This window comes from Syngnathoides biaculeatus, chromosome 2 (genome assembly GCF_019802595.1).
Source record: "Syngnathoides biaculeatus isolate LvHL_M chromosome 2, ASM1980259v1, whole genome shotgun sequence".
NCBI lineage: Eukaryota > Metazoa > Chordata > Actinopteri > Syngnathiformes > Syngnathidae > Syngnathoides > Syngnathoides biaculeatus.
Genome location: NC_084641.1, coordinates 24,123,962 through 24,136,258, shown reverse-complemented (window position 1 = coordinate 24,136,258; position 12,297 = coordinate 24,123,962). Strand labels below are relative to the sequence as shown.

General features: G+C 40.4%; 1 protein-coding gene across 2 annotated transcripts in view; it reads left to right on the top strand.

Moving 5' to 3' along the window:
* Positions 1-12,297, top strand: part of LOC133512633 (protein bicaudal D homolog 2-like) — a 48,051-nt gene that overhangs the window by 7,555 nt on the left and 28,199 nt on the right. For both annotated transcript variants that reach the window (XM_061842441.1, XM_061842432.1), the window contains one exon: positions 11,069-11,281. In XM_061842441.1, coding sequence (XP_061698425.1) covers positions 11,069-11,281 — 213 coding nt within the window. The remainder of the gene's footprint in view (positions 1-11,068; positions 11,282-12,297) is intronic.

The following is a 12,297-nucleotide window of genomic DNA, read 5'->3' as shown; positions in this document are numbered from 1 at the left end:
TCTTAATGAGTGACAGGTTGTTCTGGCATGCCCGCATGACCCGAGCTGAAACTCCATTTGGTTGAAAGAATGTGACCAAGCAGACATGCAGGAGTTAAATTGCGGTGGAGGAGGAAGGGAGGACATTAGTTCACTTGTGACTGGACGCAAGAGACACAACTTAATTGAGAGGAGGACTTGATAACAGAACTGAGCTTCTTGAGTGTTCTTTTCAACTGTCTAAAATTGAGTGTAAATGCTAACTGTTGATTATTTTGAATTCATACAATACAAGTCATGTAGCTGCTGCTCTCCTCTGCTGTTAAAAAAAAATGGCCTTCTGTGAAATTCATGGAGGAAAATCTTTAGAGTCTTGGTTTGCTGTGATGGCTTGACCAGATTAAAAAAAAAAAAAAAAATCAGGAAATATTTAGACCAGAAGGATTCTTTTGGGAGGTATCACATGGTGGCTGCCCGCTGCTCATAAAGGTCAAGTGTCATGCCGATAAACATTCTAAAATAGATATTGTAATGAAAAATACACATAACATTATTCACTTCAATGTCCACATGAAAAAATAAATGAGCGTAGAGTGTGTCATCCATGCGCAAATTTGCGGAAGTCTCATTCGACATCCAAGTGGTAGCCATATTGCCTGTATCCTCTGTTCATTACGTCACACCGGGACATTCACCATGGAAAACACACTGTGTCACCTTCTATGGGACACGGAAGGTCGTTTCAAAGAAGAGAAGATCTCACAATCGAGTGAAGTGACTGGAGCAATATTACCCTATGCTTTCGAGCCCTATTTAGATGATATGCGGATCACTTCTAACTGACAACAGACTCCCAGACAGTATGTATGAGCCAGCCCGGCCGAAGCCGTGCCTCGTTTGTGGCGGACTAGGCACCACCAAAGCCGTGCTCCTCGTCCAAAGCCGTGCTCGCCGCTGATGGGTACGTTGACACATTTAGCACCCCTGACTTACGTGCGCAGATCTTTTGTTACATTCTGAGAGGATAACATCCCCCCCGCTCCCCAACGGTTGTTTTTTTTTTAATAGGTATATACACAACTAACCTATCATTTGGAACCCACAAAGCTCTCGTCCTTTGCACCCGTGCAATCCAATCCATTTTCGACAACAAACTGGGTCTTTTTGAAAAATATGAAGAATAAATCCGTCCTCCCAAGTGTTCGAACAATATCCAGAAATACAACAAACCGGCATTTTGGCTAGCGCGAAGGAACAAAGTGCTACCTTCCAGCAGGTAAAACTAGTAGAAACATATGAGACCGCTTGATTGGGCGTCTGCTACTAACGTCACTTCCTGCTCCTTCTCGAAAACAAATCCCTCGAGGGGATTTTCATGGCGGGAGTGACAAAAAGCCACATACATCAAAATCAGGTTGTGTGGTGGAAAAAAAACGGAGGGGTCCATTCCGGCTGCCTTTTTTTCCATTAATAACATACTAAAAATCATTCATTTCATGACAGTGGACCGTTCAGGGATGCACTAAATGCATTGGACAAGTTTAAGTTGTATATATGACAAAAATGAGTATCTTTTCAGGTAAATCAGAGTTTGAAGAGGCATAAGATGGTGTTGATGGTTGACAAAGCAATATAGAGGAGCACAAGATGTGAGTTCAAGCCTAAAGCAACCATTTGTGCAGGCTTTACCCTATTCCGTGCCACATTTTACTGCCTCTTGCGCCGTCTGTGTAATTCACATCGAAACCGTGGGGACCACCATTTGCCATGGGGTGGGTGTGTGGACCAGTGACCTCCCAATCCAACATTATGAACCAGACCGGTGTAAGACATTAAAGCCATAAAAGACAAAGCGACACTAAAGAGACTGCTGTTTCCCTTGAGTCACCAGCTAATCCCTTTGGTGAAATGCTGATTTATCAGCAAAAAAAATAAATAAATAAAAACATGTGCTTTCTTGATATTAAATGATGGTTAATATATTAAAAAAAAAGATTGTGGCTCATTATCGCACAAAATGGCGGGGAAATGCACTGTAGCAGTTTATCTTCTGCGTATGACTTGCATTTCATAGGTATCTTAAATTGTACTTGCTCTCATTGCATTCCACTTAACTGTATTACAACAACCAAACATTATACACTTATGGAGAAGCTAATTAAACTCCTCAGACACAAGTGGCACTATCGCACACCTACCTACGATCGAGAGCTTGCAACAAAAAATGTGACACTTGGCATTCTGTAATGGAACAATTTGAAGTGCCACCCATGTTATTTATTTAGGTTTTTTTTGAACCACAGACAAGATGCCATGATAGTTAAGGAAAAAAAAAAGCAGATTCCCCTGCCACCTTTGGTGTATTTTTCCATTTCTGGACAACAAAGAGAGGAAAAGGTGAAAAGAAAGACTGTAGATAAAGCCCCACATGTTTTCACAATGATTAAATCAGCATTTTTCAATTTTAAATGACCAAGTTTCAAGATGTCCTTTACACTATAGACTTTAGTTTTGTTTCCCACTAGAAATAAATTCAGCTTCCTTAGTTCAACAAACCCTCCCAAGCTCTCTTTCACTGTCAAGAGAACCTCTGGTGGTCCACAAACGTGTACATTTTTAGGTCTCCCCAAAAATAGCCCGTGTGTTTAACGTAAAATTACAGATCAGATGGTAGAAAAGTCCATTTATTCCGATACTCATACATTATATAGAGTCATTAAAAACTTTTCAGAGAGCAAATTCCTGCCTAATTTCTACATGAAAAATAATTTTCGTAATGTTGCTGATGGCACTCTGAGAGCTCATAAAAAAGAGCACAACTACACCTACGGAACTTGGTAGGTACATGTATTACCCCGAGTTGTGATAAATTCTAATTAAATTCCTAAAATCAGCAGAGATGGACCTATAAACTTTTAATGTAAACTTTTGTAAAATTTACAGGTGTCGTACTTGTGAACTTGTCATAAAGATTAACTTCAAACTTGGTCAGTACTATCACCACACTTGAGACATTAAAGGTTGACAAAAGCTCCCCCCCCCCCCCCCCGACTTTCTATATGATGGTGGCGGCTCTTCAACTGTATTTTTCTCATGTCGCCACAAAACCTTGGCAGTACATCAAAGACTTAATTGCGGTATGTCGCACCTACGCCTACGACAATATGTACCGTACACGCGTGAAGCAACCCCACCCGAGCAAATTATTATCACAACCCCTGTCCTAAACTCAACCGAAAATGATCTACAGACGTTCTAATTGGATATTCAGAGGAGTTAAATGTTCCAGCATCATTACCAACAATGCGTGCAATAGTTTAGTTGCCTATAGAGTTCATTACCTTCTTTCAACGCCTGCATTTACTCATTATAACCTTTAAAAAGGCTTCACCCAAGTCCAACTGCAGCCGTGTCCTACCTATGGCCTCGGGGCCCATTTGCAGGCCATGCCCCATTTTTTCATGGCCCGCATTTTCTCAATATAACCTGTCATACAGCTTTTTCCACCTCTGACAGCAGTGATATTCAACCTACGGCCCAGGGGTTCATTTGGAGCCAGTGATCCCATTTTGTGGGGCTTGAACACTTTCCAAAGTTTACATTGGTCATACTTATGCACTTGAGCCAGTCCTCACATTTTGTGCACCCAGACCTTTTTGCAAAATCTGCATGGGTCGTACTTTTGCATGAGTCATGCAGCATTGTTGTCAAACCTATGGCCTGGTCTCCATCCTCCATTATTTGTTTTGTGTTGGCTCACATTTACTCAATGCGTGTCATACATTTGCACTAGTCATCCCCGAGCTAACTAGTGGGCTTACTAATAGACTTTCCAAACAATTTGCAGCCCTTACCTCATCGTGCCAATACCTCAGCTTGCCAGGACCTCAAATTGATAGAACTACAATGGGGCCGGGTTGCAAGGGCCTGATTATAGCTGCTAGCAGTTTTAGTTTTCAATGTTTTTTGATTGTTTGTTTTTTTTTTCTTTTTTTTTTTTTTACATACAATGAAGAAAATAAGTATTTGAACACCCTGCTATATTGCAAGTTCTCCCACTTAGAAATCATGGAGGGGTCTGAAATTTTCATTGTAGGTGCATGTCCACTGTGAGAGAGAGACTCTAAATAGAAAAATTCAGAAATCAGAATGTATGATTATACTCCATGTTTCTCAGCGACAGCCCAGAAACCTGTCTGATCTGGAGAAGATCTGTGTGTAGTGGGCCAAAATCCCCCCCCCAGTGTGTGTAAACCTGGTGAACCTGCAAACGTTTGACCTCTGTAATTGCAAACAAAGGCTACTGTACCAAATATTAACGTTGGTTTTCTCAGGTGTTCAAATACTTATTTACAGCTGTATCTCACAAATAAATCGTTAAAAAAAATCGTACATTGTGATTTCTGGATTTTTCTTTTTGGATTATCTCTCTCACGGTGGACATGCACCTACGATGAAAATTTCAGACCCCTCCACGATTTCTAAGTGGGAGAACTTGCAATATAGCAGGGTGTTAGAATACTTATTTTCTTCACTGTATCTAGTTTATAGAAATGGTATATGTTGCGTTTTGTTTGATGAAACCATCCAAATTTTATATATGCAAAAGAAGTTTCATTTAGAGTGTGTGTAGTGCATCTCTTGAGTTCCACTTTATGGGTTACACATGCAATTTAACTACCGAACTTGAGATTTTCGCACTATTCAGATTGATTGAGCTGGACCTGTTTTTTTTTTTGTTTTTTTTTTCTACAAGAAATATGTAACTCCTTGACTTTTTCATTTTCGCTGGTGGAGGTTGAGCTTTTGCCTTGGTGCGTTTTTGCTGAATTGTTTGCAACAGGGTTTTTTTTTTTTTTTTTTTTGCCAGTCCTACATCTCAAAGGCAAGCACCAGGTGCTACAGAAACTTTTGTCTGATTTTTATTATTCCTGCAACAATTCACCATTTCGCCCTGCCACAGAGCGGCTTATATTTCACTCTCCCTCAGTTATCTCCCTTCTTGAAAGTCCAAATTCAGAATTGATGCGGAAACTATGAGTCAGTCAAGAGAGGTGATCTCAAACAAGTGGGGAGGAATTAAATCTCTGCAGATGGTCACTGCAGAATAAAATCTTGCGCCATCATTAGCTTCTCAGTTACTCATTAGAGGAGTGTCATTGGAGTTGGCATTGCATACACTAATCAGTAACTGGCAGTAAATTGAGTTAACTCCCGCTGGCACACAGTGGCACGTGACATGCTTCCTCACAGAAATGCTGTTACAAAAATAGCAGTGTTGTTCTGTGCACAGTACTGGCTCATCCTGCAGTGCTGCATCGTGAACGTTTTTCAGGAATACAGCAGTTCTCCAGGTGCCTTTAAAGCAAATGCCCCCAAAAGAACTGTATTGTGTCGAGTTGATGGGTCTATCGTAATACAGAAATGCAACTATCTTGGAGCAATGTTTCTGGCTGCTCAGTGGCCCGGAGTGGATATGGAGACTCAGGAAGAAGGAGGGAGGATGACATTCCTTTTAATTGTGGCAAACTCTTACGCCACGTGAGCTGTGATTCACGAGGCAGGAGATTCCATTTGTTGTGTGTGACCAACCCCCCCCCCCTCCTGTTCCACTGTTCTTCCAATCGCATTGTTTCTTTGCACTTTTTGAAAAACTACAGTATCATCCGGTGGTCTTTGCATCTGAATGTCTAATCTTCTTTTAGAAAGCATTATTATTGTTCCAAAATTACATCCATGGCTTAATGTCATAACAAAAGAAAGTTGCAGGTCAGCCTAAACATCAGCACCAGTGCACTCTGGCACTCATGTCTTGTCATGTCTATTGCGATATCACATTTCTACATCTCAAGGGACTGTTGTTCCATTTTGTCCTGATGGTATCATTTCAACAACATGTTGCCTCAATGTTTTATTCGTGATGTTATGTAGGCTAGTTTAAACGATCAGGATTATTGACGCCGATCACCAATCAATGACCTTAAAACGCCGTTGACCGATAACCTGATGAAGCAATGACTCTTTATTCATCTATTTTATGCTATTGAGGCATAGTGATATTGTTTTTCTAGAAGATGGCATTAAGTACATAGTAATTAATGTATTTACTTTTTGTGACATTTTTGTTTGTTGGTGCGCCATGAGGTTTTTCAATTTTAAAGCAAGTGCCTTGGCTCCATACACGTTGGTGATCACTGCTCTGGTCAGGTCATGTATTGAAGAGAACAACAGCATGTTTACACATAACCACTAGCGCTAGCTTGCTAGGCTACGTAACGTTTTGTTGCCTGCTTGCAAGTATGCTGGGAGCACTCAAAGCATGCCGGGAGTGTTCTAGGCATGTTTTGCGGCACTACGAAGGATGTAAATAGTGTTTAAAGTGCACGTTTTGCATCAATTGTTTCTTCAGTCATTGTTTTATTTCTTTTATCATTTTCTAGTTGTACTATTCTGTTTGCTGTGATGTGATCATTTTAGTTTTGATGTCACACCCTAACTGTGAACAACATGTTGACGAATAAAATGTAAGCTTCTGCTTCCAAATGTAAAATTGCAATTGTTACTCACTGCCTCGTGAGCCACATCATTTGGTAGCATACATGCATACTAATACATACTCTAGTTTGCAGGCAAACTATCTATGTAAACAGCATGTCTGTTTGTACAGTACATTAATGAAGTACTGTTGTCAGGAAAAAAATATTTACAGACCAATTTGGAGAAATTTTAAGACTTAAGTGTATCTTATGGTCGTGAGAATGCACTACATACTGTATCATACATGGGCGTTTTAGTACTGCATCTATAATGTGCGGATTTTCAGGATTCGTGTTGGGGTGGTGGGGTAAGGAATGTAACTCCCACGAATACTGATGGAACCCTGTACACGTTTTTTCTCATAATAGAATCTGCGCGATATACTCGTGTTGTGATCCCCACGGTAAAGACTGACTGTATCCAGTTGGATTTGAGTTGACAACCTAAAGCCCAATGATCCTAACAAACGGGATCCAAATACAAGATATTATTGCAGTAGTCTGATATTCTGCAATCACAATAGAGCAAATTTGTCATATCTGATCTGTGCGTGACATGACGTCTCTCTCAGCCAATCATTTTCTTTCTCCCATGCTGCTGACATCTTTTTTTAACAACTTTAGTGTCCGTCCGATATTTACAGGACTACGTCAAAGGACATGAAATTAATCACAGAAATAGTGCTATAGAAAAATAAACTAGCTTTTGGATTTAGATATATTGTGAAAGATGGCGTTGCGGAGTAAATGTCTTTTGCGATTGATCAATCACCATAAAATGCCAATTATCAGCCAATTCTAATCAGATTGACAAAATTAGTGTTAATCTACTGTTTTGATCCCTGCTCAAATCCAACATTTTTTTATTACACATGCAATCACTCGGTTATCCATTGAAGAGAGACTGGGAATAGATTTTTGTTTGTAGTTGGTTATTAACCATGAGTATTGATCTAGAGAGAGAAAGAGAGAGAGAGAACCAAAGCCCATCTCTTCAATGTTCTCTGGGCAGTGGATTAGAATAACTAGATCAAGCCGATTGACAGTGGAATATGTGACTCATACTTTCTCAGCACTGTCTTTGCCCTTTCTATGTTAGGAGCAATAGGGATTATATTGTATGCGAGCACATGGTCATGGTGCTCCACAGTGTTGAAATCTAAAACCTCCACCTCAAAGTCCATCTACCTTCAGACATGTTTTCAACAATACAGATTTTTCCTAATGAAAGATTTAACCATCACTGTTATAGCAACATTTGTGTTGCCGAACTATCAAGTGACGAGTGGCAGGTGTAGAATTTATTACATGCAACAATGCAGACCACAGAAACCTGCGCCTTTCAAATCACCATTGAGTCCCGCGCCACGTCCATTATTTGACCACATCATTCTAATAATGGATGTAGAATTAATCCATCCATTTTCTGAGCCGCTTCAATTAAATGAGAAATATGACTGGTGAACGAACGGTATTCATGGGCAGGATAGCAATTTTTTGACTTATTGACATAAAACTCTCCTAGCAGCCCACAATCAAGGAAATAATACTTCTTTTTCGTTTAATGCATAAAACAAAGGTCAAAAAAGATGTACCCTCTCGGGGTCAGTGTCCCAAAACTGGGATGGGTATGTTATCAGTTCTGTGAAGTGGTACATACTTGAGATATGTTTATGAATTAATCCTTATTCTAGAACGACACTTATGCATTTATAATACTGATGGATTCGCATTTTGAAGACAAACTTGTGACCTTTCTCCCTTTCTTCTCTTGGAAAACGCTCCAAGTGTACTTGAGGCAGCCATGTTCGGTAAGGAAGGAAAGGCAAATAACTTTGCCCGATGAGTTATCCTCTCCTGATACCAAATTATGGCTCCAGATTAAAACACTTAAATTTTTTTATATACTGAAGGATATAAAGCGTGAAAATCCTCATGTCCCAAAAATGGGGCGCTGCCCACAAATGGGTTAATTCTGAAAAAGGGAATTGATTCATTGTGATTACAGTCTTCTGTCACTGTACAGTAGGTTTTCAGTCAACCATATCACTGTAATAAAACATTAACGGAATCAAAGGTTGTTAGGGTCGTGATGGTTGAGTCCCAGTATACTATACTGTGTTTGTCTGTATTTTTGATATTTTTTTTCCTGCTTGGGTGTTTCGAGACTGGCTAGGCAGGGTTGTGAACCTCACCCCATGGTGTATGCACACAGTTGGAATCAGACATCAGAGGTTGTGGAGAAGGCTATGACCGTCTGTTCAGCAGTGCCATAACGAGTGACCAAAATCTGTCAGGCCCCCAAGCTATACAGTGTAATAATGACTAAAGACCAGCCTTTGATTAGCTTTACAAAAGATGTGTAATCCATGCTTATGTCCAATGTAAAACTGCAGCATATGGCAAGCTAAAGATGAATATTAATTTGTTTAGGCGGCTCACTGTGCGATTAGAGGCTTGGTGGCGTGCGTCCCAAAGTTACACTCCCTAAATCCATGCCCTTGGGGGTTGCAATTAGAGGCCTTCAATCAGCTGTCTTTTGTCTTGGGGTACACGTGCGTTAAAAGAAAGACCTTTGCACTTTTCAGAATCCAACACGGGCCAAAAATTAAATGAAGTCACTCCGGTGATTTCTTATTACAATCCTGTCATTTGGAATTTGAAATAATTTGCAAAAATCTGCTCCTTTTTTTCCTGAAATGGGATGGCAAGATATGGATGGGCTTGTTGATTAAAAGAAAATACTTTTTTTTTTTTTTTTGGACATTTTCTCTGTTAACAACCATTTCAGTTTTGGACTATTAAAACAAGCTCCATTTTTGTCATCCGTGATGCCAAAATACAATGATTTCAGAACTGGAGTGGTTGATAAGGTCTTGCTTTGACAATTTTTATTGGCCAGCTAAACTGGTACTGTATTACTTAAGGAGGAAATCTCTTCCTCTCAATAGCCTTCCCAGACTCTAATCCATTATTTTCATTGGTGGAAGGAGGTTGTTTTTCTCAACGTTGGTGTGCCTGTCTGTGAGTAGGATTAGGCAGAAACCACAGGCACAGGGTTTATTTCCTCCAAATTTTGTTTGAAGAGTGTAGCACACTGCAATTGGCTGGCAACTGGGTGAGGGTGCACCCCGGCTCTTGCCTTAGGATAGCCCGGATAGGCTCCAGCATGTTCGCAACCCTAGTGAGGATAAGTGGTACGCAAAATCGTTGGAGTGTAACGCATAGTAAAGAAGAACATCTTAAATCTTCTGTGTATGGTGCATGTTTCTTTGCTACATATTGGACTGGTTTTTACCTGTAGAGACTAATAAGATCCCCTTACCATTTCATATCACCCACATATGTAACAAAATATAGACTGTGGTATGACATTTTCCTTGGAAACTCAACACATTCTTGGTAATTTTATTGTTGATTAGAGACGCAAGTCTCACAGGCGTGGACTACCGGTACTACAAGTGACCTACATTTACATACGTACTGATCCACGACTGCCAAGGACTCGTCAAATACTGAACTAAGAGGGGTAAAAGCTACACAGTTATGACAGAGAATGAGATGATTTCAATTTAAATTTCCAGATCTCACAACCCAATACCCAAACAGTTCATACTTCCACAAATCATGTCTATCTAATAATCTGGTGAAACTGTATCATATTCTCATCTACATCTACTAAAGACATAGATACATTAGAGTTAATCTTAATGTCCACTTTTTTCTTCTCTGATACAATTCTGGATCTTAATCTAATGTAGTGTTAAATGGAGAAAATTTGGCTTCAACAGTTCTGCACTCATAGACGAGAGCACTACGTGGGTGCAACAAGGTCAGGTTGAGGCCGCAGGTGATTCTAGGTTATGCGACGCACTTGACGGTGAAGCAAGATGAGAATCTGCGTTTGTCATTGGAACCCTGCTGATGGCCGAGTGGAGAACCAAATCTGGGAAGATGTGATTAGGATGAGAAGGAATTGCCTAACCTAGTTTCTACTGTGAGCAATTCATTTCCCATTCTCTAATAGGCTGAGCCTCTCTGGCCGCACTATTTCGCTCTTCCTTCAAGACCTTGCACATATTAACTTTGCAATTTGTGAGTTGTAGTTACAGCTGTTTGCCAGCTCGCAATGGAGGATGTAATCCCTCCAGAAGGTAGAATTCTCCTCATATGTGCCCTCTTTAGTTACTTAATCTGTATAAAATCCAAATATCCAGTGACCTTCCCCAACTCTATTATGATCTCCTTATTAAGAGCATTAGAACACAGGCCTCTCATGATCACGCAGTCTTTAGACCCATTGCTCTACTTTTCCCGCGTGCTTTCCCGTCAGTTCACTCACTGCAGTGCACGTGCGGGGGTAAAGATTGGGGGGAAGGGGCGTGGAATGTATGAAGCGGCCCAGATGGAGCTAAACTGATTATTTTTCCAGGGTGATGCAAGTCCCAGTCCATAGCTAAGCCACACCGATATACCAGTAATGTCAAAATACCACTGCTTAGTTTGATAAATTGACTGTATTTTCTAACTTTATTCGTCGTCCTCTGTTCCAGGCATTTGGGCAAGCTTACTCCAACCACCGGAAAGTGGCAGCGGATGGGGAGAGCCGGGAGGAGTCTCTTATCCAGGAGTCGGCCTGTAAGGAGGCCTACTACGAGCAGAGGGTCCTTGAACTGCAGAATGAGCTCCGCCAAACTCGCAATATTCTCACTAACACCCAGTCTGAGAATGAACGCCTGAGCACCATCTCCCAAGAGATAAGAGAGGTAACAATTTACCTCAAGTGTTTTTGGTCTTATACAGATGATAATTGATAATCTTGGTTAGGTATTTTGGATTATTTGAAGCAAAGGTTTATGTCTTCACTTTTTGCCTACAGCTGTTAAAAATTAAAAAAAAATGCTGCACTAAACAGTCAATATTTAACATATCCATCATAAAAAATGTGCAGTGGAGCTCTGTAGCGTGTTGCTCTGTATTAACTTCGTATTCGTTTCATATTATGCAAGAAACAGGTTCTCATCGAAATTCCTGGAGTGCATGAGTGTGGCATTTGGTCATCTGTGATAGCTTCTGTTGTCCAAGCCTTGAGGAGTTGGGGTTTGGTTGCAGCTTGCATAACCTGGTTTGTTTTCACCTGACTGCGAATTATTTGCTGTTTATTGTGTTGACTTCAAGGAACCTTTGCCTTTGGGCTCTTTGTAACGTATTCTTCACTTCTATTGAATATCAGGGGGTGTAGTTCACATTACGTAATGAGGGAAAACACTGAGGCCATCTAAAAAAAAACTTTGACTCCCCTTAAATCCATATTCTTTTGAATTAGACCTTAGTTTCTCGAAAAGTACGCCATTTTAAGGATTCAAAACTGTTTTGTTCCTTCTTTGACTTTCTTTGTTACAATGCCACCGCACGAAGCTCGCAGTTACAGCAAAGACGTGATGAACTTGACTGAACTGAAAATCATAAGAGGAGTTGTATGGACGTCTTTGTTATGACTGCTCAGTAAAATATGAATAGAGCTTAAAACCGAAATGTTAGTCCTTACCAGGAGATATGTTTTTTACCGACTCTGTCCAACACATTCTACTCCTGTCAGTGTGCCAAAAGTTAATAAGGGTTACAATACAATTGTTGTCTATGCCCTACTTTGGACAATGTCTGACCCCGTCATAGCATCAATTACTTGGGCTCACAACTGACCTCATTAGGGGAGATGAGAGAACAGTGCAGAGGGAGTGGGTGTCTTCCTTGGTTTTGATTGTATGACGTGTGATGGGGT